At 37.0% G+C, this 27,417-nt stretch overlaps 2 protein-coding genes and 1 long non-coding RNA gene across 6 annotated transcripts; 2 read left to right on the top strand and 1 right to left on the bottom strand.

The window, feature by feature from the left end:
- Positions 1-6,278: 6,278 nt before the first annotated feature.
- On the top strand, positions 6,279-10,145 carry LOC110861904. Its single transcript, XM_035845097.1, has 5 exons — positions 6,279-6,457; positions 6,526-7,811; positions 7,855-8,179; positions 8,741-9,051; positions 9,125-10,145. Exons 1-5 carry the CDS (start codon positions 6,349-6,351, stop codon positions 9,800-9,802), a joined length of 2,709 nt encoding a protein of 902 aa, XP_035700990.1. The 5' UTR covers positions 6,279-6,348; the 3' UTR covers positions 9,803-10,145.
- A 9,513-nt stretch (positions 10,146-19,658) lies between these two features.
- On the bottom strand, positions 19,659-22,015 carry LOC110861951 (failed axon connections). 4 transcript variants are annotated; one of them, XR_004833315.1, is made up of 6 exons: positions 22,001-22,015; positions 21,777-21,923; positions 21,456-21,704; positions 20,330-21,373; positions 20,201-20,262; positions 19,659-19,939 (listed from the first exon to the last, which is right to left on the bottom strand). XR_004833315.1 is itself a non-coding variant. In XM_035845123.1 (6 exons), exons 4-6 carry the CDS (start codon positions 20,578-20,580, stop codon positions 19,845-19,847), a joined length of 408 nt encoding a protein of 135 aa, XP_035701016.1. In that variant the 5' UTR covers positions 20,581-20,590; positions 21,211-21,373; positions 21,456-21,704; positions 21,777-21,928; the 3' UTR covers positions 19,659-19,844. The 4 variants fall into 4 exon arrangements, 3 of the variants coding, with proteins under 3 accessions (XP_035701016.1, XP_021966781.1, XP_035701015.1); XM_035845123.1 differs by lacking the exon at positions 22,001-22,015 and having other exon boundaries at positions 20,330-20,590; positions 21,211-21,373; positions 21,777-21,928; XM_022111089.2 differs by lacking the exon at positions 22,001-22,015 and having other exon boundaries at positions 20,330-20,590; positions 21,313-21,373; positions 21,777-21,928.
- Positions 22,016-25,873: 3,858 nt separating this feature from the next.
- LOC110861933 lies at positions 25,874-26,883 on the top strand. Its single transcript, XR_002549111.2, has 2 exons — positions 25,874-26,013; positions 26,252-26,883. It is a non-coding gene; the product is annotated as an uncharacterized LOC110861933 (long non-coding RNA).
- The last annotated feature ends 534 nt before the right edge of the window (positions 26,884-27,417 follow it).

Below are 27,417 nucleotides of genomic sequence, written 5' to 3'. Positions count from 1 at the left end.
TTTAGAATCTACATATGGATCTAAAATTTTAAGCAAATCTGAAGTAGCAGTATGTGTAATATTATGTTGTACCGCCCATCCAGCTAATTTACTTACTAAACTAGGTTCACCTATATCGCTACCTTGAGAAGTAACAAAAGCGCCCTCTGATTGATTACTAAGATTTACACTATTTATATTAAGATTAGTAGAACCACTGTAACTATTTTCTTCAGGATTTGTTTCTTCCATTTCCTGTTCACGGATTTCCACCAGCGATAGAAGGCGTCGAACCTCCTGCCGTATCAATCGTCGTCTTCTTTAATACATGTCGAAGGCGAACTCGGGCGCCTGGCCCTTTCTTATCCCGCGTATCTCTAAAATAATTGAGAATTACTCTCTCAATTTTTGAAATCTCGGTGTTTTTTGCGGCGTCGCACTCCCGTGCAGCAGCTAAAAATTCAAACGAAGCAAAAACTTAAATATGTGGGAAGACAAATAAGTTAAACAATTTAGAAATGTTTGTAAATCTCTTCATTTCATACCGACAACTATATTGTGAAGTTCTAATGCAGAAAATGAGTGTTTCTCCAATTTACCACCTCCCGTATAATTAAATTGTCGAGCGAGAACCGGTCCAAAAATTTCCCATAAAATTCTACGAGTGACTTTCTCTGGTGTTTCACCTCCCCACTGTGACAAATGCTCCACCTGGAATTTATAAAGCGATGTAATTTCTAATCAGGGATATAAAATACAGTAAGTATAAGTAATAAGCAGTAATTATTCGTACCAAATCTGAAGAGTTTTTCTGGTCGGCCATAATCCAGGCTTCCAGCTTGTCTAGGTCACTTTTTAAACTCAACGGAAGTTTAAACGGGATGCTTACAATTTTCCTGGCTGGGTTATTCACCTTTGACCGTCTCAAAAGTTCGGCAACGTCCGTCTTCAACTCTGTCAGCAAATTTATCACCACCTCCTCAAATCCTCCTGTACAGCATGAATAATGCGAATAAATAAGTACAAATGTTATCAAAGTGTTTAATTGGAAAAATCATAACAATTATGTATCACCTTTTCGTCTTGGGTTGACCTCCGAAAACAATTGACGGCCAGCTTTTTGTGTCCGAGGTGTAGAATTCCTTAGTGCTGAGGTAGGCAAGGGTTCATTTATATGTTGTGATGATCCATAAGTTGAGTTTTGAAGATTAGAAATCGTCGGCGTATTCTGATCATCCGGCACTAATACGAGTGAAGAGGAATAATTGCTCGAAGAAGAGGTTGGTGCAAAATTTGGGCGGGTCTGCACTGCATCTACATCTGCAACCAAGTAAAACTTTTTAGAAATAAAGACACGAAGGATAATTTGTAAAAGAGACAAGGATTATTGCGGTTACCATCCTGGGAAAATATATTTCCGCTAAAACCGGCTAAATCCAAGTCATCGTCAACCTCGGCAACCGAGTCGTCGTCTTCAGAGGACGAAGTTGTTGGTGGTCGAATTTTCTTGGCCTTCTTGCTACGTGATTCCAATACTCTGCCAGCAACCCTTTTTAGAGTTGAAAACTGAAAGTGAAAAGGTTTGTTTTTTGATCATCAGACAAGAGTCCAAATTCTAGGTGATGCAATATTTTTGCGTAGCACACCCTGTCTTGATGAGAAACCAATTTGAACAGCGTGCATAATGGAGTACGCAGTGATAACTTTGTAATTTGGACTTGGGTGGCGTGTCTGCTTTACAAAATGGTTCGGATCGGTCCTCTTCCTCTCCAGTATAAAAATTCACCGCACACAGGGTTAAACTTATTCAGAATACTAAATAATGACGATGACGGTCAAAATAAATTTGCTCTCATTGCAAAATATTCACTAGCTTGAGAAGAACTCCAAAGTTGAGGGAGCATTGTTTCTGGTTTATGCAGGGTTGGCTTATTCCATTCCGGCCAAAATAATCGAGCCTATTGACGAGAATTTGCTTGGTGAGTCAAAATAAATTAACGTTTTTCAAATTCTACCAAATATGTACACTGTTAGAAATCTGGTATAGTCAGGCAGGTATGTACTGATTCTCGGTATTGAAGTTCGTACCGCTTGGTATAAAAATTATACCGCTATGTCAAACTTGTTCCCCTAATATGGTAAAACTTTAATACCGATATACATAGTATTACTCCACTGAATTACTTATCAATACCCCTTTGGTCGACTCATACATACATATTTATATGAATACCACTTGGCATTAGTTTAGTACTGGATTTTTAAGTGTCTTGCAATCCACCCAGATCACGATGAAATCGCCTCCACCATCTTCCAAGGCATCATCCTTCCCAAACTTCTCGAATAATTGAAACATCCGGAACTTCAAGAAAACCTAAACTCCCTTAGGTCAGTCGACCCTATACCATTTCCCGCGCTGAACCTGTCCCTCGACTACAACCCAAACACCTGCCCCGGTGCAACGACGACGCTTTCACGGTCATTTTGCCGCAAAGGACATCCTTGTGCATGGTTTTTCAGAACTTGAAATTTTAATGTGGAATTCGACCCATTTGCTAAGATCGCTAGAATCACATATAGCGCGTCTTCCCCCGGTAAACTTCGCATATCGGGAAATTACGAACTAAACCATAAAACCGAAATTGTCGTGGGTTTCCATGGCTCTGAATGCAGAACGATTGAAACCCTGCCATCTAGCGGTGTAGGCGGCTGGTTTTTTCGAGTTGGAAGCACCCCTTGTAGAAATCGCTATCGTCGTGAGACTACCAATCGTTGGCAACGTTAACGTTCTCTCCTACGCGGGAAACTTAAACTTTACCTCGGTTAATTTGAACTTTGACAATTTCAATCTGTACGACTACTATGAGCTTGTACCCGAACAATGGGAGTCTGTGGCGCAATATTTGACAAAGGGCATGCGGATCGACCATACGTCGATGACTGGTATAAGCATACTTTGGATCGAAATGTTAATGTAAGCCAGATATGAACTGTCCCCTTATTGAAAGTGTCAGTCTATTTTGATCTGCAGAAAATGCATGCATGAATCAAATCTAACGAAACTTTTGTGGAATACTAACGATGAGCATACCGAAGTTTTTTAATCCTTCAGTTGTGCATATACCCCTTCCGTACCAGTGGAGAGAAGATTTTGTCGCATACCTCTCATGAGCGCTTCGCCACTCGTTTCATCAACTTCTATGATGGTTTTCTCCATAACCCGATGAAATTCTTACAAATTTTGTGATATAATTTTCTTATGAGTGTATTATTTCTTAAGTAATGCATAAAGTCTTTTAATGGGTCGACACTGAGGTACTTTTGGAGCCTTGTCTATTTTATCGACAAAATCAACTTTTTTCCCTCCGAGGTACCCGGTCACTATTTTGGCATCTTGGTACGTACCTATGTCAGGAAAAATAGAACGTGCTCGTTGTTGATAGAGGGGGTCAATCTCCTGATGATACACTCTCTGAAATAAATCCAAAAGTTCAAAATCTTGGTGGAGGCGAATGGATTTGAGACGCTCCCATTTTTGTCTATCGGCAGCCATTTTATGTATTTCATCCGAAATTTTGCTTGGTTTTGAATTTAAATTTCGAACGAACGTCATTTTTACTTCTACATGAGCAGAACTTTACACGATTGACGCTTCGAGGTCAACGGGACAGTAGTTTTCATAATCCAAGACGACAAACTTCTGGAAGTCGATTTCAAAATTTTCTCCTCAAGTTTTCGACAATTTGTTTTAGCTCCGGTTTTTTTATCTTGATTGTACTTTGGCGCGGTTTTAGTGTTGTAAGTTTTGAAGCCCATCTTATTGGCTTTGATCGTGCGAAGATATGTTTTTGAAATTTTTAGTTGTTTGGGTGCAACCCTCACGGATATGTTGAAGTTGCCTCCAAATGATTTTTCACGTTTCGCGTCAGTATATCGGTCTGCTGGCGCACAGGTTGACACGGCCAAATTTTATACTTTGCATTTTCACGATCCCTATACCCGTATAGGGTATGGTTAATTTTGTCCTGTGCATCCCTTGAAGAATGAGGTGGTCAAGAGCCTTTTTCCGATCCGAGAAAATCACTTTTTCGCACGAGTGGCAAACTAATTTTCCACTTCCACTACATTTTGTGCTGTCATTTTCTAACGAAAGGATATAATCAAATTCTGTTTTCAGTTCTAGAAAGCTCATCAAATTTGTCAATTTTTATGTGCTTTACATGTCCAAAATTAATTTTTAGGTGGGTGAAAAAATAGGGGGAACCTTGACACTTTCAATATGGGGACAACTCATATTTTATTTAAGAAATTAGTTTACATGCTTGTGAAAGAATGAAAGAATTATTCATTCGTTATTCATTAAATTTATGAATAATGAGAGAATATATTTTTCCAAATTTTAGAATGAATTGGACAAATATTAGACAGGTTGAGCAAGAGTACATGATTGTATTTTGCGATTGTAAACACAGAGGGAAAATCAAAATTAGTCAAACTCAGGATTACAAATCTCCGTCTCCAGGCAGCATTGTATTGTACTCATATACTCAACTTGCAGGAATTTCAAATCTGCCGCCGGAAATTAATGAGAATTACAATCCTCCCATAAAATATTCTTGCTCAACCTCAAGAACATACAATCATAGCTTGTGATGCTTAATACATGTTGAGAAACTCATCGAATAACGGGAATTTGCGATAAAATGGGACGAATGAATAATGCTTAATACATGTTGAGAAACTCATCGAATAACGGGAATTTGCGATAAAATGGGACGAATGAATAATGAATAAATATTTATTTTCAAATTTGGAATAAGTTTCAAATGAACTACTTTAAGACGAAGAAATACGTTTTTAACGGAATGATTATAACATAGATATGGTATATTATTTTAAATAGGGCTGCATCGCAGTGGACTTGTTTACAGGAAATTGTGAGCAAATTCTATTAGTATTTTGTGCGTAATTCTAAATTAAGGGGGATGAAATTAACTCAATTAGATACTTTCATTTTAAGGGGAGGTCTCAAACTGGATTGAAATTAAAATGGACCGTGTGTACGAATTATAACTGATTAAAAAACAATGCGGACTATATTCATCAAATTTAGTAATCAGTAGTGCCAACCAAGCAGAGATGGAAATTTGTAAATAAATATTAAATACATACATACGTGCACAGAAAACGAAAATTGCGTTTACAATTATTTATACTATACTATTAGAAATCCAGGATTAAAATAATACAAAGCGGTACTAATGTATGTAAATATTTATATACTCTACCAAGGTGGTATTGATCAGCATTAATATCGTGTAGTAATATGTAGCTCGCCACTAAAATTTTACCACATCGATAGCAAATTTTTACGTACCGGTATAATTTTAATACAGAACGGTAGCAACTTTAATCGCAATATTTGTAGCGTCATTTTGTAGATTATACTTCTAGCAGTGCAGTTTACAGTCATATCATTTCTTACACATATATGTAATATACATACATATCTTACATACAGATATACAGATATTTCTGTATAATCCGTATATCTATATAATCTATCTCACATATGTATGTACATGCATGTATGCTCAATGTATGCTAGATAGATGAATTGCATACTCATACAATCCTTAAAAAATTGTTACTAGCGTAATTGAAATTGATTAATATTCATTGCTTTTATTAATACCGATGGAATCATCACTTTTACACTTTAAGTTATAGATAGTGTCAATTTGATATTAGTTTGGTCAAAATCTGTGAGTATACGCGGGAAGACCACCTCCATATCCATTGTATGGTGTAACCGTTCCCATGGTTTAACAATTACGATTAGTTATTTTACGAAATACGTACATTTGTGGTTCGATGAGTTTGAACAGATGATGATTATGTCTACCCAATTTTCCAACGAAGAACAATAATTGTGATACAATTAAAATTGAAGGTCAAAACTTCAATAAGCCTGGCAAGCTGGCTTGAGCAAGAAATATTTGCATTTATCTAACAATAGGACATGTCATTCTGTTTAATGAATCGTGTTCGACGTTATTTACCTTATTAATTGAGCATCACCTGTGTCAATTTCGGTATTGCTTTCGGCTTGAAAGTTTCAATGCCGAGCTTCATATTTAAATAAAGAAGAATCGATAAATCTTCACGGATAACAATCAATTAAAAAAAATAAATTCTAACAAATTTCGGCATCTGAATAAACATTAATTTTTGTCAATAAATGTATGTAAGGTTTTCCCTACCTATATAAGAATATAGCTGTCAGCACACATATGTGCATACGCCAGTATATGGACATCCGAAAATCACCTTAATTAATTACGTGTGTTAAATTCTCATAAAATCGATATGATTTTACCAGTCTTCCCGTTGATAATATTAATAGAATTGCATTATGCCGTGTCGCAAAGGCCTAAGGAATTTCATGTAATATTGTACAAAGACAAGAATTTCAAAGGTTAAATCGTAATATATGGTTAAAAAATAAGTTTCTACAATTCTATTAATGTACTTTTCACAATTCAGGACCTTCCTACGACACTGGTCCTCCCACCATGTACTGCATTCCACTTTCTGTAACTTTAGCAAAGGAAGCTTCGTCCGTGAACACGAAGGGCAACTGTATTCGACTCTACGAACATCGAAACTGTTCAGGCACATCGACCCGAATCTATCCCGGCAGTAGTGGACACAGTAATATGAAAGACGTTGATTTCAACGATCTTGCTGAAGCGATCGGCCCTTGTTACGAGCACGAAATGGAGTACAGGGAATCTCGCACGCATGTTCATGACAAATTGAGACGTCGAAGATCCACAAAATCCTCTAAACCATTAATATCCTCGTCCTACTATACAAACACTACAACACTTGTAAACCGTTCCCCAAAATTTTTACCTTGGCTCTTACCAGCAATTATTGCGGGCACCGTTGCACTTGGAGCAGCAGCAGCATCCAACAGGCCGGGTCCACCACAGTGCATACGGTGGATGCCTGATCTATTTTTCCTAGGCATTGCTGCCCTTCAGAGTGATCAATATCAAAACAGAATCATGGACGCACCTTCCAGACTGGCCTTTCACGTCCATCGGAGTTCTAACGGGAGAGTAGAAGGTGTACATGCTTTTATTCGAAGAGAACACTTGGGACAAGGTACATCTACGAATGACCGTATTCGAGTATACGCAAGGTCCATGGGTGAGCGTAATGACGATGCTGGACATATCATAGCGCAAGGTTTAGGCGGAAGTGGAACCATGGAAGAAAATATATTTCCACAGAATTCAAATATTAACCGAGGGGCTTGGAGAGAGGCCGAGAGCATGGTTCGTGACGTGGTAGAAGCTGATGGCCAAGTAGAATTCTCGGTTATTTTTACCTACGATAATGCCCGAAGTACTCGCCCTAGTTCGTTCATATACAGGATATCTTCCTCTAGAATAAATTTTGTTAACGATATGCTAAACCCGAGAAATATTGGGGGCAGGAAGGAAGAGTTTATGATAGGGGAGGGAAACAATGACACCCTATCGAGGCCAAGCTTTTCGTCTCCAGAGTACAAATCGGCATCTTGCGGGAAACGATTAATTGGGTACTTTCCATCCTGGGGAAATACGACCTTGCGAGACACCCAAGCAGCAAAGCTATCCCACGTCGTGTTTGCCTTTTTCCAAACCCTACCCGATGGAACAATCCGTCTTGGCTCAGCGGATCCGAACAATTCCCCAAATCCTGATGAAGATTGCCATATCAAAACTAAGATTTGGTCAATTTCTAAAAGTCCTTCACAACTTTTCGCACCTAAAGGGAATGTTTGCCGTGGGTGGGTGGGAAAACTCGGAGAGCTTTAGTTAAATCGCGGCCAGCTCGGTCTTACGAGAAAACTTTATTTCCTCAGTTCTCCAGATCTTAGAGGATTTCGATCTAGATGGCGTAGACGTAGATTGGGAATTTCCCGTGACAGGAGGCGCCGTGGAGGGAAACCCATCCGACGAGGAGAATTATGTCGAGCTCATGACTGAACTGCGAGAGGCATTGAACGACTATTCATCCCGAGTTGGAAGATCAGAACCGTACCCAATTTCATTTGCGGGTGCCGCCGGTCAATGGACGTTAGATCCAGGTTTTGACATTGCTGGGCTTTTACAATATGCGCCCTCATGGGCCCTCCGCGCTGAGGGCACATGAGGACAGACAATCGTCTGACTGTATTCAGTTGTCTTAGATAACCCATCCGACGGGCATAAACTTTCCCGACTTCGCTAAAATTTGGTTACTTTAGTATGGAATGGGGCAAATAGGACATTTGTTTGAAGTCCTGGTAATATCATACTACATAGTATGTAGTACATACATATGTACAGTGCATATAGTATATAGTACTACGTAGGACTTCAGTTATTAAAATAAATATGAGATTTTATCAATTCTTTTCGCTATTAACACAATTATTTTTCAGAATTACATGGATCACGTTACAAGCATAATATCATATTGGGCTAACGTCATGACTTATGACTACTATGGACCTTGGGCCAGTAAGTGGGGAGCTTACATAGGGCCACCGTCTCCGCTTTATTACGGGACTCCGAAAGGATTTTCAGGTAAAATGAACGCCCACTGGACAACAAAGTACTACACGTGTAAAGCTAATTCTCCATCGTAAATAAATATGGGGGTACCTTTCTACAGGCGGTTGTGGAATAATGTCCCCGACGAGTCTATCGACGGTGAAGATGACATGTGGCGAGTCGAGGTGGCTTCACGGGATCATTCCTGCCATGGAAATCTATAAAACATGACATCCTTAGTAACTCTGGATATGTAGTCAAAATGCATGAAAAAACAAAAACCCCGTATGCATATAATGCTGTTGAAAGGAAATTCTTAGGGTTTGAAGATCCAGTTAGTCTCGCGGCTAAAGTTTCATACGCCAAGGGATACAATTTGGGCGGAATGATGATCTGGGCGTTAGACCAGGATGACGACGCCGACACTATGCTAAGCGTTCTTTCTAATGGGAACTTGTGTGGACATTTTGATCCATTTGAGGTGTGTTAGTAAAATCACGAGAGTGCTATAATTATCAAGCTTTATACGTTGATATAATTTAATTATAAAAAAGGTAACACATAGATGTCTCCCAACCGATGAGAAGAGATGGTGGACACCCGAGGATGGCAACGGTTATGAGGGAATGTGTGGCAAGAGTGCCCCCTTGATAAACGAATATTACCCAGTTTGCGATCCAGAAGACCCAGGTTACTCGTGCTGTGGGGCGTACGGTTATTGCGGTTCTGGTCCAGACTTTTGTGACTGTCCAACATGCAAGAATTATGGTAACGATCCGTCCCTTATGCTTGAAGAACCGGTGAAGCCGACTCGTTTATCAATCGCGTGGTACACAATGTCTGACGGGGAAGGAAAGTGGGGCCGATGCGGCCGACCAGCGCCACCTTTAAATGGCAACATACCCATATGTAATCCCGACGATGCAAATACACACTGCTGTTCCTCGTCTGGGTATTGTGGGACGGGCCAGGAATTTTGTGAGTGTGACGGGTGCGGCAATTTCCTCGATAATCCGGACTATGTATACCCCCCAAAGAAATGGTGGGACTGGGAAGATGGTCCTGACAAGAGTGGCCGGTGTGGGCCGTCCGCTCCATTGTTGGATGATGGAGGAATAGCGGAATGCAACGCGGACAGTGCAGATGCTCATTGTTGCTCACCATCGGGATGGTATGGAACTGGGGCAGATTTTTGTGAATGTGATGGATGTACGGATTTCAGCACGAAGTGAAGCTAATACTTAGAATAAATATTAGTGATCTTATTCATCAGGAGTCTATATGGTGTATTCGCAGGGCATAATTACATTTTACATTTAAAAATCTACACGACCAGCGCGGTACAAAATTGCCACCATCTGAAATTTAAAAAAAAACCTTAAGCTAATTCAGAGTTAAAATGTCTCATTAAGCTCTCGTCCGGACGGAAGAATACTATAATAAACCGCTGTAAAATCTGAAAAAATTACTCTGTATCTATGTACTTATACATAAGTAAGTAAGCAATAAGTCATTAATAATATCATGGGACTAGCAATTTTTTTAACGAACTTGATGCATATGGCATCAATTTCTGAACATATGTACATAAGTAATGCCTTAATGCCGACACAAGAGTTTATTAATATATAAATTTTACAATTAATTGATAAAGGTATCAATATATGTAAATTTTAAGTCATAGGATAAATATCTAAGTCATTCACATGCAATGTCCCAGATATTTAAAATTAAGTTGATAAGAACGGATGCTACACTTTGATCTTACAAGGGAAGGTCCCCGACTGCTTATCGTGTCCAGGGTACCCACTATGTTTTTTAGAATCTACTAGGACCCCAGATTAAGGATTCATTCATATTTCCGTGTAAAACTCATATTTGGGGTCGTGCCGTGGCGCCAAATTCGCCAAATTTGAATGTTTTTATTTTTGGAACCGCCATAACTTTTGAAATCCTGGACGGATTTTCAAAAATTTTGGCAAAAATCAAGATAAGGACTTCAACTTTCGTATCCCATGACATTTTTCGAAAAATTATCACTTTTAACTTTTCGTAAAATTTCGTAATTTTCTTAGGAAAAATGTTCCTCGAAAAAATGCTAAAAATATCTCCAAAATTATAATTTCTTTATTTTTATTTTTTTGCCTAAAATTTCGACTTTTGTGATCATTTTAAGCATAAAATTTTGAAAATCAGACATAAACTGCAAAAGTTATGGGGGTTTGAAATTGGTCGAAAATGCAAATTTTTAAATTTGGCGCCACACCATGGCGCCAAATATGAGTTTTACACGGAAATATGAATGAATCCTTCATCTGAAGTCCTGGTAGATTCTAAAAAACATAGTGGGTACCCTGAACACGATAAGCAGTCGGGGACCTTCCCTTGTTAGCCGAAAGGCCAAAAAATTTAACATTATTATTATTATACCTGTCCACAATTATACACTCCTTTATGGGCCCGATTGGCCCCAAAAATGGATTAATAAATTCATTCATTCAGATCTTTAAAATTTAGTACTGCTTATATACAAAAGTATTTGATACATACATTGATAACAATTTCATCAAACTAAATATACATAATTAAATATGCGGTTGACAGCAGTGAAATCAATTTCCAACTTTATTTGTAATAAAAAATGGTTCATGAAACTAAAAATTACCACATTTTTTTATAACCTGGTTTATTAGGCAAAAAAATGTAAGCATTTCTCTGCTTTATCCAATAATCCAATGATGTTTATGTATGAATGCTACATATTTATTTATAATACTAAATCACTGACACGCGGTGTGATATTTTTATCACTCAGTTTGATAAGTCCGTCGTCGGACTTACCGAACCTGTCGAACCCAAAGTTCGACAAGAAATTACAATTAATTGAATAAAGTGACGTATGTATAATATATACTTGATATTTCAATCACAGTAATTATTACAATACATATTCAGACGAACAAACAAAATACTTACCAAATATGGGACCATTTCATATTCGTACATATGAACATATTAATACAATCAATTACTTCTGAATTGGGATAAAATAACCAATTGAACTTGGGCATTAATTATAACATGGTTTTTTTTTAAACTGAAGTGGCGAAATTACCAATTACGAATTCGTTCTTATCGTTAACCTCACTTAAAGCTCGTATAAAAACAGACAGCACACTACGTTTAGTCATTAATCAGATACAAACTTTAAAACTACACACTTTATACTTTTTCATCTTCCATAACTATGAAGTCTGTGGCTGCCCTCGTCATTCTGACCGTTTGCATGGTTGCTATTCAAACGGTGACCAGTGCACCTTCACAAAACGAGTTGTCTTTGCGTGTTGCAGAACCAAATGTGAGTAATTAATCGTAAATAAGTTCCTGATTGTGTTAGAAATTTATGCACTATTAGAATTCTGGTATATTGATTTCTCGGTATTAATGTGCTACCATATAGTATTAAAATTATACCCGCCCTTAATTTTTGTTGGTATGATTAAACTTTAATACCGAGCTATGTGTTATATGCTATGTGCTAATGTAACTAAATCGCATACATTAGCTATGTGCTAATGTATTATGTACTATTTACAATGTGCATATTACTTATGAATACCGCTTGGTGTTATCTTAATACCGGATTTCTAGGAATATAACCATTCTTTATAAAATGTATCATGTTATAATATTTTTTGCAGTCTTGTGGGGGAGCGTGTTGGTTCTCGTTTCAATGTGGCACTGACTGCGCGTGCCTTTATTTTTCATGTTTCGGTCCCGTCGCTAAGGTCGTCGTCGATGAGCCAGCTGAACAAGTCAAAATTTTAGGGGCGAATTAATAAATTACATAATATGCAGGAATCATGTTAAACTTCATTTTGTGTAAATACAATTAAAAATTGCTTCAATTTGAATTAAGGATATTCCAAATACAATAAATATAATTGTGCAAGTATATAATTGTAAAAGGGAGCATTTCCAGGGCTTATTTGGCATATAGTTGCATTTAATTATTTTATTCTTCTAAGCATAACAACATATGTAAAACTCAAGTGCGCTGATAAGAGCATCTAAATTTTTAAAGCGAATTTTGCAAATAAGTTGAAAATAGATTGGTAATCAAGTTAATGATTATAACATTCCTACGATTCTGTTTTCCTATTGTTGTGGTTACATTGTTATGTTTGCATTATCTTTACGGTTGATTACCACTAAAAATTATTTTACTTTATGTTACCACCCCAACCACCCACTCCAACAAATAATCCCCCATTGGACCCAGTGTAATAGGTGGAATTATTTGCGCCAGCATGACCTCCGACTTTTTCAAGCAAAAATTTCCCCGATTTTTTTTAGCGCTCTTCCGTAATCGTGTCGCTCATAAGAGTAAGACGCCTCCCCAGAATAATAGTGGTCCTCGTCGGAGTAGTAATCGTAATGGTGGTGGGAATCTGTATTTAGAAAATCGGGAACATTTTTTGTAAACTGCATTTTAAAATTACACTGAAAAATCTGGTATAGTAGTCTGGATAAAAAGATACGCGTAAGTCTAGCCAAAAATTTTGACAAATTTAAAATGTTGACAAATTAAAAATTTTGTATTTGTGTATTTCTATTTTCCAAATAAATTTTGCTGTTATCTAAGCGATAGTTAATAAATATAGTGAGTATTTAGTAAATACTATTTACACTGTTATAAAACTGGTATGGCCAGGCAGGTATTGATTTCTCGGTATTAAAGTTGATACCACTTGGTATTCAAATGATGCGTAAAAATTTCCTACCGATATAGTAAAACTCTAATACGGAAGTGAATATGTATTATTGCTACTATTGTTTATTAATTGGTAGTGCCGTATATGTACGAATACCTTTTGGCATTAGCTTAATACTGGATTTCTGGAAGTCGTAGTTTTGCAAACTTACAGCGTTTTTCCATGTTTTCGGGTAAGGATTCGTCCTCAAGTTCGAGTTGTTCACGACGTGCCGGCATTGCGTTTGAATTGATGGAGACGGTCGCTAAATGTGAATGGTTTTAGGTTAGTTATTTAAGTTTATTAATTCTAACCTGGATGAGTTACATACCAATTGTTGCGAAAAGTAGGGTTAAAAATCGCATTGTGTTTTGTACAAATGATGGGAGTAGTACAAGACTAGATTGATGTTTAGGAGGTATTAATATAGGAAGTAGAAGTTGCAGTTGAAGGTTATTTACAAGAAATGTGGTGCATTTTGCATTTTGTTTTTATAAACATAATTATAAATGTTTAACAAATACCTGGTTTAGTGGCCTAGAAGGTATTAAATCGTATGTGTCTATGCACATTCACTTGTACTGGCATAATGCAGTTGTCGTCTTGTTATGACTGCAGAGTAAAAAATATTCAAATAACTATAGCATCAAAGTGTGATTAATGACTCGAGTGATTCCCATTTTTTATGGGGTTTATTATTTTGAGTAATTTTATTAAATTAAGCTTATCAACTTGGCAAATGTCTGCATCACTTTTCGCATATTCGTGATCGGGCTGAAATTACGCGGACCGGTACATAAATAATTTGTCAATATTCTATAAAGTTCATTTCATCATTCGAAAAGCTGGGGGCTATGTTAAAAGCATTGAGAAAATTGCAGGTTTTGGTGCAGCTCTTGCTAAATAATTCGCGAAAACGCGATTTTGCACCGCATGTTCTATGACAAAGTTTTAGTGTCATTAAATTATCTGTCGATTAAGGCTATTCCGAAGGAAATCGAGATGGGACAGTAGTTGAGGTTCCCTTGTTAGTAGGCTTAGCCCACTGCCAAAACTTTCTTCTCTCATTGCAAATCAATACTCCAGACTTTCAAAATGTTTACTAACTTATTCTGCCAAGAGTTTTCAAAAACGATAAAAACGATAAACAAATTCGGCTACCCGTTAATTTGGGTCAGAAAGACGAGAAGGTTACAATTCTCTCCGAAATTTCATTTTAGAACTAAACTAGTTTCGAAATACATATTTTTGTATACTTTATTCGTTCTTGGGCAAACCGCAAGGCACAAATTTATCAAAAATTCGCCGGATTTCAACTTACTCCTCGTCGTTTCCTACGCCATGACGGCAATGTCTGTGGGAGCATATATATTTGCATATCAGCCGAAAGAAGTGGCACGAAATTGGAATGAAATGTTTTCATACAGCGTTAAATTTTATGGTATGTTTATAAATAGTTTATCTGCATCCTTCCTTCTGAAAGTTTCCATTCATAAATATGTAAATAAACACGCAAGATAATGTCTGTGTGCCTTCCAGATTTCCTGGAAATTTCGGACTCACATATTTACTATGTGAGTGCAAAAATTTGGTTAGATTTGCAAATGTATGTATGACGTGGGGTACGTCACGTACCCAAATTGGTCAGTACCCATTCTTCCTAGACCGAAATTTATATATGTATGTACCTAATGTTCCGGTAACAGCGGAAAGTACATAGATATGTGCACTGTCAACTGTGAGAAATCTGATATAGTCAGGCAGATAGTGATTTCTCGATTGCTACCGCTTGGTAATAAAATTTTACCGGGTCAGGAAACTTTGCTACCGATAGTGTAGAACTTTAATACTGCACTCAGAGCAAAATCGCTAAACGCGGTGTCTATATATGACCTCACCGGTTTGGTAGCGATTTGCTACAGAGTTGTAGTAAATATGTTACTATGTTCTAGTATTTCCCTACCGCGCTGTTACGGTGAGACAAAATGTGGGAGCAAATTTACTACAATTTCGTAGCAAATCGCTACCAAACCGGTGAGGTCATATATAGACACCGCCCGGTAGCAAATTTGCTTACTTTTTGCTCTGAGTGTGAGCTATTACTACATACATGCACGCAACGTATTACTTACATATCAATGCCACTTTCGTACTCATATGTGACGACCGCTTGGTATTATTTTAATACTAGTAATAGTAGTAGAACAAATAATTGTATGAAACACTTTTCACAATGTCTTAACTTATTTGTTTTAATTCTTATATTGTTTAGACACATACTGGAATTTTCCTGGATCAACTGCAGTTGCCGCCTTTAACCGAAACTGGCTTCTAATTACGCGCCTTTCCAATTTTCTACTTAATCTCTTCCCGTTCGTTGCTTGGTGTCAGATTCCCATCTCACCCCTACATCCGATGCATATTCCGACCATATTTTCAAATTACCCCGCTCTATTCTATTTTTCTTACTGCATCTACGGGCCAGCAATGATGTACTCCTTCTGCTTTGTCGCATCCTATATAAAAACACTGTTCCAAACGTTCTCCAGCCTGATTTTCTTTATCCTTCCGATCCTACAAGAAGAACTTGCGTTAACTAGTAAAAAAGCCCGCAAAGTAAGGAAATTCAAATGTTCCCCAGACCTTGGAACATCCCCGGAACATCTCGTCTTTGTGTATCGCTCCTTACAATTGGGCATGAAGGAAATTAGGCTTGTTTTTGGCCGATACTTACCAATTATACAAACCTTTCTGGGGCAACTTGGTATTTCTACGGGATACGTTTTAATCGCGGAGGGCGGGAAGATCGATTTAGTCACGAGGTTGACCTTTTCGATCTGTGTTCCGTTCGCCGTGCTGTCCTGGGTCGCACTTATGACGTGCGCGGCAAAAATTCAAAAGTCTGCGAAAGACTGTCTCACTTCTTGGAGGGTGCATGGCGGCGGCCACTGGGAGTCGAGAGCGGATAGGAAATATATGTCGAAATTTAGGAAAAGTTGCAAACCAATGTTCTTTGGGTTAGACGGGTTTTTAGTGTTGACGCATAAATCCGTTATGAAGTTCATGCAGGGTATTATCCGCGGCGTGTTTCGGACATTGTTGGCGCTCAAGAAGAAGAAATGAATAAGATGAAGGTGTGTCACAGATACATATAAATGAAGAGGATTGTGTATTTACTTGTTTTTATTTATGTCACAGAAAACTGTGTTACCAGGCTACATAAATCAGCATCGAGATATAAATTTGTGTATGTTTAAATAATTTTGTATAAATATGTAGGTCTATGAAATTTTGTAGATACATAAATACATACTTATGCATGTATGTAGAATTGTATAGGCAGAGGCCACGTAAGTCGAGGTTTAATAAATTTATGGACCTATGTATATACATATTTACTTGTCTAATTTATTATTTTTTAAACCTTATATTTCAACTACCCTTCCTATGACTGGGGGGAACAAATAAACCATTAAAAATGGACTTACATAAAATCCTGCAGAAATCCCATTCATATATTATGTCATAAAAAATTCTCGATTTTAGCATCCACCCTTCCAACGTACACATATGTATATGTATTCGTATACGAATGCGGGAGCCAAATTTTGGGTAAAGTAAAACTGCCTTGATATTATTTATGACTGGTTTAGAAACGACCACGAGGTGAACTAGATATTGCAAAAAAATCTAATTTTTCCTCATTTTGGATATATTATTTTTAGTTTATGATATATTTTAAAGTGTTTTAAGTGTCACAGTTCGCAAGTGTCGTATATATTACAAAAGGTATTGAACATATCTTTCAAATGATGTGTTCCATTATCGTAGGACGTTTTTTTACTTGTGACCTTTTACCGTGAAAGGCGTGACCTCTCGTGTCGAATACTTAACATGCTTTTTAACATGTGTTTTGTCGATTGCATGAAATAGAATTGAAAAATATCGTTTATGTAGGAACTTATATATATAGCGCGGTGGGAGAGACCAACGGACGGACGGACCAACGCTTCCATAAAGCGGATTTCACTAACTTAATAATTCAACACAGAAGGCAATAGTATATTCCCTTCTGTTTTGGCTTCCTGTCGCTTAACCTAATTTACCCCATGAAATACTTAAAATTAAATTATTCCATGAATACCTGACTAGTTTAAATGTCGATTTATGTATGCAAATATGTAAGCTCACTGGCAAAACCTTTTTCTCTCATTACAAATCAATATTTCGTCCACACCCAAACTTTCAAAATGTTTAGTGACCTATTCACCCAAGAGTTTTCGAAAACGATAAAAACCGCAAATAAATTCGGCTTTCCATTAATTTGGAACAAAAAGACGAGAACGTTACAATTCTCTCAAAAATTTCATTCTAGAGCTAAATTCATTTCGGAATATGTATTTTTGTACACTTTTTACTTGCTTGGGCAAACCGTGATGCATAAATTTATCAAAAATTCGCCCGACTTCAATCTACTTGTCGTCATTACCTACGCCGCGATGGCAATGTCTGTGGGAGCATATATATTTGCATATCAGCCCAAAGAAGTGGCACGAAATTGGAATGGACTGTTTTTATTCGGCGATAAATTCTATGGTATGCACATATGTAAATATATTTATACATAGTTTAAGTACATAACGGGTAACATAAAGAAAAATAATTATATGGGTAATGTAATATGCACTCATATATTCATACGTTGGGTAAAATACACTCACAATGGAACCTTTTTTCAAGCTACATGGGGATCGACTAATGAGTTATGTCAAAAAATCAAGCCAAAAATTAGGAGTAACGTGACACTCATCTTTCCGTTGAATTGCCCCTGTGAAGAAATATTTTGCGGGTCAAAGTTCCCACCCCTCCCCGGTTTTCGCCCCGTTGAGGAAAAGCAAGAGAAAATTTGCTCAAAAATCGAACATAACCGCCAATATTTTTCTTCAAAGAGGCCATTCAACGGAAAGATATGTCTCACGTGATTAATAATTTTTGGCTTGATTTTTTGACATAACTCGCTAGTAGATCTCGGTGTAGCTTGAAAAATGGTTCCATTGTCAGGGATAAGCGGTCTCTAGTGATCGAGGATTTTCCGATAAAAAATAAAATACGCACGTATCGTTTTTGAATTTCAAAAAGTGCAAACAAATGCAAGCGTGTCATACTTAAAGAGAATAACTAATTGTGTCACACACTTTTCACGTTTCAGCGTATTTTTGCATTATTCCATTGTATTTACAGACACATACTGGAACTATCCTGGATCAACTGCAGTTGCCGCGTTCAACCGAAACTGGCTCCTAATCACGCGCCCCTCCAACGTACTACTAAATCTCGTTCCGCTCGCTCTCTGGTGTCAGATTTTCATCTCACCCCTGCATTCGATGCACATTCCCACCATATTTTCGAATTACCCCGCTTTATTCTATTTGGCCTACTTCCTCTACGCACCAGCCCTGATGTACTCATTGTTTTTCGTTGAATCCTGCGCGAAAACATTATTCCAAGCGTTCTCCGGCCTTATTTTGCTTATCCTTCCGGTCTTACAAGAACTCGCATTAACTAGCAACAAAGCCCGTGAAAGAAGGAAATTCAAATGTTCCCCAGAACTTGGAACATCCCCGGAACATCTCGTCTTTGTGTATCGCTCCTTACAATTGGCCATGAAGGAAGTTAGGCTCGTTTTTGGGCGGTACTTACCAATTTTGCAAACCTTTTTTGGACAACTGACCGTTTCTGCGGGATACATGCTAATTGCGGAAGGCGGGAAGATCGACGTAGCCACGAAGATGACCATTTTGGTCTGTGTTCCTTTCGCCGTGCTGACCTGGGTGGTCCTTATGACGTGTGCGGCAAAGATTCAAAAGTCTGCGAAGAAGTGTTTGACTTCTTGGAGGGTACATGGCGGCGGCCACTGGGGTTCGGGAGCGGATAGGAAATACATGTCAAAATTTAGGAAAAGTTGCAAACCATTGTTCTTTGGGTGGGACGGGTTTTTAGTTGTGACGCATAAATCAGTCATGAAATTTATGCAGGGGATCATCCGTGGTGTGTTTCGAGCATTGTTGGCGCTTAAGAGGAAGAAATGAGGATGGGCGATTAAGAATTGTAGTTATAGTGGAATTATTTGTGCTGGTCACCTAATTTGCATATCTTGACGAATTCGCGAGAGACACAAGATTTTGTTCAGCATGGAAAGCCAATATCGCTAAAAATTAGCGTAGTGAGATTAATGTAAATGAGGTGACAAGTCCAGATATGCATATAAGAGCACAGTATATGTAATGTACATAAAGACGTTTTGTGTGTAATTATGCAAATTTGTGCCCCCGTGTTGAGAAATCAATAAAATTTATTTATTACCCAAAAAATATACATTTTCAAGAAACATTTTTTAAAGCTTTCGATGCGTTAGTGATTATGACTTCTGAAATTAGCGACGAAATAAAATCTGTGCGGCAAATTCCCCGAAATTAGCATAATTAATGATTAGCTTTATGTAAGTAATACTGATAGAGCTCTAGGCACTTTTTTCTTTTGCAATAAGTTGATCCCAGTCGGGAAAGTAGCGATCTTTCATTCGATTAGCGTACGCATAGAGGTTGGGATATTCTTCTGTAATTATTAAATAAATCAGAACCATACTGCATTACGTTCACTCTAAAAAATAATGTCCTCCATTTAAAAAGTAAATGTGACGATAAAGTCCTCACAAAGAAGTTCTCCTGTCAGTAATGATTTAATACCCGTTTTCTAAGAGTGTATTCAGAATGTCAAAGTTGAAGTTCAGAGTGCATTTACTTTTTAAAAGGGAACACTGTACTTAAGATTGAATTTTAAGGCAATAAATAATTGTGCAGTAAATCACAAATTTACCTTTGGCAAATTTCGAGTAAGGAGATGAGGCTGGAAATCCCCAAAATAATTGTCCACAAAATCTGTAAATAAGAATTAAGATAGATTAATTTCTTACAAAATTTTAATCATGTTGAAGTAAACTGTTACCCAAAAAGAGTGCAGTCTTCGAGGCAGGGTTCGTCACCAAGGAGAAACTTATTGTTCCCCAAAACGGTGGCAACGGATTTTATATCACTGTAAGTCCAAGCTGCAATATTTTCCCTCGTATGTCTGCCTATCCCTTGAGCCCAGACCACGTTTCGGTATTGAAATCCTAAAAATTTCACGGCATACCAAGGTATTGCTAGCGTCCTTCCTACAGCTGCGTGACGCTCTCCGCCCCAGATAAATGCCCACATGAAGATTTCCCTATTTAAAATTGGTAGGAATAAAGATTGTGCATACATATACTCTTAGATCCTCATTTTGGCGAAACACGTGTTTCGAAACGTGTCCCTTAGACACAAAATAGGTCATCGATATCATGTATTAAAAAAGATAGATATGTTTCGTGCATACACTTTTCAATTTTTTTTAAATATAAGAATACATATATGTATGTATCTTTGGTATTTTGTGAGAAACTTTACGGTAAAAAATTTGTTTTTACATATTTTTTGGTCTCAAATTTTTGGATTTTCCCTATATCGACGAATACTAAAAAATAGATTGTTTAAGTTTTTCGTAAAACAACTAATTGGAAACTCGTTGAATCATATTTGTCTTTTATAGGAAATCATGAAAATTAAATTATTTGTCACCAGATGTATCAGATTATTATTTTTAATTATGGTCACAGTGAGGTCAAAATAATACCAAGCGGTACTCACATATGTATGTATGACTCTACCAAAGCGGTATTGATAAATAATACGGTGCAGTGATACATACATACACAGCCCGGTACTAAAGTTTTACCATATCCGTAGCAAATTTTAACGGAGACCTGTGTAACTTAATACGGGGAAATATTGGAACAACTTTAATACCGAGAAATCAATAGCTACCAGATGCACCAGAGAGGTCTAACAGATTAAATTTCAATGACAAAAAAATTGCCAGAAGCATCGATCTTCCACAGTCGATTTTACCAGACTTGCGACGGCTTTCTCTTTCTCGCTGTAATTGTTTTTTATCTGTTTGTTGAATTTCCTGTTAAACAAGTTACAAATTTCAGAATTACATACATAAATATAATTTCGAATTATTAACATGCAAAAAAGTAGTTACATACTTTGTCAAAAACTGGATGCAAACCTGGGAGTCTGCGATATGTTCGCCGTTCAGACTGATCCAGGGGGTTTTTCCGTTCTCGCCGAAAGTGTTTTTGGGGTCACCGTCGTACTCATAATCAATTTTGGTCATTCGCAAAAAAGTCTCCAACTTTAGCACGAACGGTGACGCGGTGGGGACCCCGACGCTGCGTGGCGTTCCGTGCAGAATCACTTTGTCCTTGGGACATTTATCCTTGGAAAAACGATCCCTGAACAGAAATCGAGTGTGGCAAATCAGAAATTTTGACTGTAAATTTGATTTTGAAATTTTTGATTCTTACAATTTCTGCTGCATCCAAAATTTCTGGAGGTAAAGATACAATCCATATGCGACCCCCGCAAATACCCCGTACCAAAGTAATCCACAAAACATTTCAGCTTTTTAGGAGCAGAAAATACAGGGCAACGAGTACTCTTCACGACTAAAACTAAACTAAAGTAAACTACCTTGAGAAAGTGGACGCTGTATTTTATTAATCTAAAAATTTGCCAAGTTGTCACTCACATGTTCCAGTCGTCTAAAATGTGCTGCACGTGGGCACTCTTAGAAAACTGGTATTGAATCACTGGTGACCGGAGTACATGTGTGACTCTACCGGTACTGGTGATAAGAGGCATTAACTGACGCCGTTTAGTAATGTTGTGGTAGTGAAAAATTTACCACTCACAAACAAATTAATACCAATCTGGTAGGAAATTATTACCAAATCAATACCAGTACGGAGTATATATGTATCTCTGGAAGATTTCTAACAGTGTAATAATTCCCAATTTTGGGTGGTTTTACATGTTTTTTCCTCAGAAAATCGCATCATTTGTTGAAAAACAGATTAATGTTACACATGCACATCAAAAAGCGGCATACATATATATGTACGTACTTACGTATATATTCTGGTTTTTATCCCTAAATCCAATCTTGCATGTCCCATCTCAAGATTTGTTAAGGTCCTTGGGTATGCGTGCATGTATGTATAAGTTGGAACAGGAAAGTAGATAGACAAGTTTTTTCTTAACGAATGGTTTCCAGTACTCTTCTTACTAGATGATGAATCATCGATTTGCATGAAATTATTAATTATTGTGCACCACGCTAAATATGTAAATAATTTGGACAGAATGCACACCTACATTTTTATACATCTCGTACGTAATTAAGTTTGTCATCTAATTTCAACTTCATTTCATTATCGCCCCGAAGGATACACGATTCTGTTTTTTGGTTAATATGTAAATAGTATGCGTATCGCAAGTTAGTAAATATTAGCAATGATTTTGCATGGGTATGCAATTAACGCGTCTCCTAAAAAATGGTAAAATGTCTCATAAGTAATATACAAGCTGCCTACATGCAAAACGTCTCCTAATATTATTTTTGCAGTCTCATATAAATCCATAAGTAACTCCTAAATTGTTTTATAAAAAACTCACTTTATTTCATATAATTATCAGATTTAGTAATTTAACCAAACCTTGTTTGATTTCTTTTTCTTTCTAAAAGTGCAATATACTATTTGTACCTTCGACAAAAACAACGTTTGGTATTTTTAACGTCAAAGACGTTAAATGTGGGGCCTTAAAAGTGGATAAGTTGTGTGCACGATCGCCTTCCATTAGGACAAGTATGGAATTAGACTACAAAACGGAATTAAAAGATAAGCGTGAGACAAAAGTGGTTTTATATAGTGAAAAGCATGCTAAATCCCTTGGTAAAATTCGAAAAGGAGATTTCTGCACTAGGGCCTCCGAAAAAATCATTTTGTTAGACTCCATTTTTTTATAAGAACACTGGTTCGGAAAATTAAAAAATGACACCTTTCCAATTTGACCCTATAACATTTGCCAGAGTGCACAAAACTGGAAGCCAGATGCATATGTTCACATATGGTTTGAGATATAAAAAGCATTAGAAATCTCTCCACCCAAAAACCGTCTGGTAATTCAGGTATGAATTTATGAAAACCATCTCTGATCGCCTTTTGTATATCATTGAATACTAGATAATACTAGCCGAATCCTTGATTTCGAGCTACATATTTTTTCCACTCGACACACATATTTCAAAATTTGTTCTCTTTCTGAAGAAGATATTGATTCAGATATCTCCACTCTTTTAGCTCCTCCAAGTAATTCTTGCCTTCAAATTTACTCCTGGAGCACCTCACACTCACCGACTTTCCTTTTCTTCCGTGGGCTAATGACATGTTCAGAGTTCGAATCGCGTTCAGCGTCACCAGATTCAGCGTCACCAAACTGGAGCACTTGGGACTTTAATTTAAAAAGCTGAAAACAAATAAAACCTTTAACAAACAAGCTGAGAGTATTTCGGATGCTGTGCGATGGACTTGATGTGGGAAACATAAGCAGAAAATGATAAGAATTGCTTTTACATAGCTAATCATATTATGAGATAAATGTAAATATTTATGAGACATTTTTTTTCATTTAAGAGACGTTTCACATGTAGGCAACTTGTATATTATTTATGAGACATTTTACGAATATTTAGGAGACGCGAAAATTTACTTCCTTTTGCATGCATTCGTTACATATGCTCGAATTATTATTATAACTGTTTCCACTCATTTGGCAGATTATGACAATTTGATCCAGTAATTCTACTCGATTTTCGATATATGTACATATACATGGTACATACATACATACCTATGTACATATGTACGTACATACGTTTACACTGTATTCGCAGAGCATGTATAGCTTACATTTTACAGATATACATGTATGTACATACCCAATGCTTACTTTCATACGAGAATATCCAAGACTAGCGTATAAGCCCATCTTCCGCCGGGCGAGAGCTTATTTGATTATGACGAAAATTGAGTGGAATTGTTCTGAATTAATTTTTTATTGTACATATATTATTAGCCGGAAATGTTTGTTAAGTGCCATTAGAAACTTAACTTTCTCTTCCGTTTCGGAAAATTACTTTCAGTTCCGTTGCAGACAAACATTTCCAGCTAATAATATAGATTACATATGTACATTTTTGAGATTTTTAACAGTGTAATAGTAATTCCCAATGTTGAGCGTTTTTACCGGTGTTTTCCTCATAAAATCATTAGTTGGCAAAAGCAGTTTTATGATACGTATATATATAAGCTTATGCTGCTTTTTATGCAATGCATGTTACAAACGTATGTGCATATGTACATATGTTTGTATGCATCTCTAGTATATTTGATCTTGCATGTCTTCTGTCAAGATTTGTTAAGCTCTACGGGTATGTAAATATAAGTTCGAACAGGAAAGTACACTCTAAACAAAATTGAGTAAAAAAGAGGATGACACAACAGTCGAGGTAAAATTTGTCCAAAATTGAGTAAAATTTGCCCAACGTTGTGCGAACAAGGTGCATCATCATCATAATTTTACTCAATGTTGGACAAATTTTACCTCGACTGTTGTGTCATCCTCTTTTTTACTCAAGGTTGGGCAAATTTAGTACAACTTTTTTTAGAGTGTAGACAAGTTTCTTCTTAACGAGGGGATTCTTTTAATAATCTAACTAAAATGATGACTCATTAAACCGAAAGAGAATGAAAATTATTGCGATGCCAAATAAATTTTGCAGGAGGCATATTTAAATTTTTATACATCTCGGACTTCCATTTCGTAATTTCATAATTCTAATCGTCGTCCAAGCTCAACTTCATTTCAGTATTATCATACATACATACATGCATAATTATTTTCTCTAATAAATTTCTGTAGTACATATGTAAATGTATCGTACATACGTAAGTAAATATTTGCAATAATTTTTCATGCAGTCGTTACATACCCACTAATCATCTCATACATTATGTAACTGGTTCCACTCATTTTGCAGATTATCGCAAGTTTATCCAGTAATTATACTCGATTCTGGATATATGTACATACCTACGTAAACAGCACATACACGTATAATTCGCACATATGTACATACATACCCTCCAGCCTGGACATTTATAGATATACATACCCCCCGTTCACTTTCCCATCCCGTTTTATAGCCCATTTTTTACGATACAATTACCCTTGAAACTGAAAGTTCACTCACCTAACCTACCACACACCATCGGCATCACCCCACTCTTTCGCTACATGCCAATCCCACGAAATCAGCCAATCCGCTTGAACTTGGCATGCAGAGGAAACGTGCAAAACCGGAGTAAACCAAACTTTTGCATTCTCTCTCCTACACCGCACTGGCTCCACGTTAAGGCGAAACATATGCTAAATTTGCACGTGAACAGCACGAGCATCCAACATGCAGTGTACTTGTATTACAGCGAGTAAGTCTTTGTGCATGAGGTTACAGTGTGACCAGCGAATTCGCGAATCCTTCATTTGTCCCAGTTTTGGAGGTAGCAACTAAAACCCTACTACACGACGCTTTCCTTACTCACTCTCCCACTTTCTGCCGTCTCGATCACTCCGTTTTTGCAGAGATCTCCGCAAAATCTCAAGTTTCCAGCGTTTCCGTAGTACACGATCACATTTCATAAGGTAAATTTTAAGTTTTTTTTCGCAATTTTATTCAGAACTTGTTTCCGTTCTTTGCAAATATTCAATTTTTGCAGATAAGTATGCATCTTGTCAATTTTTTCAAATACATACATATCTTGTAAATTTTTGCACATACACGTGCATCTTATCAATTTTTGAAAGTACATATGTATACATCTTGCCAATTTTTGCCAAAAATTGCATCATGCTAATCCCGTCTAATTTTGACACTTTACAGATCATCACCATGTCTTTTAAGACTCAAATCGCCCGAGCATTCATGGGAAGCGAGAAGTCCAGCAATTCCTACACCAGTGTTTTTGCCTCCGCCTTCGAATCCATGACGGAAGCTGGACACACGCGGGTGCCCCTGACCCCCAGTAAGACATTGATGTCCAAACCAAGCCAGTCCTTCAGCCCGAGCAAATCACACCAAATTAAACACAACACGAGTACAAATCATGGCTTTGGGATTTTGTAATTACATCACAGCGACATCACAATTTTTTTAAAAAGTCAATAATCCACCTGATAAAAAGACCCACAAAATATCGCAACCACCACCGCTTTACGGAACTTAATATGTATAAGAACTTACGAACTTTTTTGCAATATGTTTAAGAATCCACGCAATAATTTTTTGAAATTGTTTACATGTTTTTGAACGAGGAGAAAGAAATTATTTAAATACTTGTTAGAAATAATTTCATGTTACAAATGATGTACTTATGTAGAAGTACGAGTATTTATTTTTTACCACGATAAGACTGAAATGAGACGGTGTTGATATGTAGCACTATTTCATATCATGACTTTGATCTTTTCTGCGTAATAAATTTACATAAATAATGTAGGTATCTAAAGAGTGAATTATTGAGTATTTTCAAATTTTATTGCACAAACAAATACATTCATATTTCGAAAGGACACTGGTAATTTTGACTTGCGAATTATTTAATAACATTCATGCGCATCCACAAGTACAGCGTTATTTCGTTTCCACTAATGTTACGTAATTGGAATATAAAAACTTGCATGAAAACGTAACAACTTAATTTTGAAAAATTATAAACTTTTAAAACTTTACTTGCATCCTTGTTTGCATGGACAGATCTAATTAATCGCATTAAATAAAAATAGGGTACATACACACATATGTACCTTAGGTACTTATTTTTCAATTTATAAACTAAACTAGCGTATAGCCCGGCCAAGGCCGGGTTCTAGAGTTCCAGTGGGGGGTGTGCCCAAAGCGAAAAATCCGTCATACTATATTTTAAATAATTCCCAGTGGAGACTTTGTCATACTACATACATACATCAGACTGAGGGTTTGCCCAAGTCATACTGCATTTTAATTAACCTGGTCACAGTAAAATTTGATTCCCCCTGTGGAAGTAGTTG

Source organism: Folsomia candida, unplaced genomic scaffold (genome assembly GCF_002217175.1).
Source record: "Folsomia candida strain VU population unplaced genomic scaffold, ASM221717v1 Fcan01_Sc047, whole genome shotgun sequence".
Classification (NCBI taxonomy): Eukaryota; Metazoa; Arthropoda; class Collembola; order Entomobryomorpha; family Isotomidae; genus Folsomia; species Folsomia candida.
The sequence above is the reverse complement of the archived record's forward strand: the minus strand, read 5'-3'. Positions and strand labels throughout refer to the sequence as shown.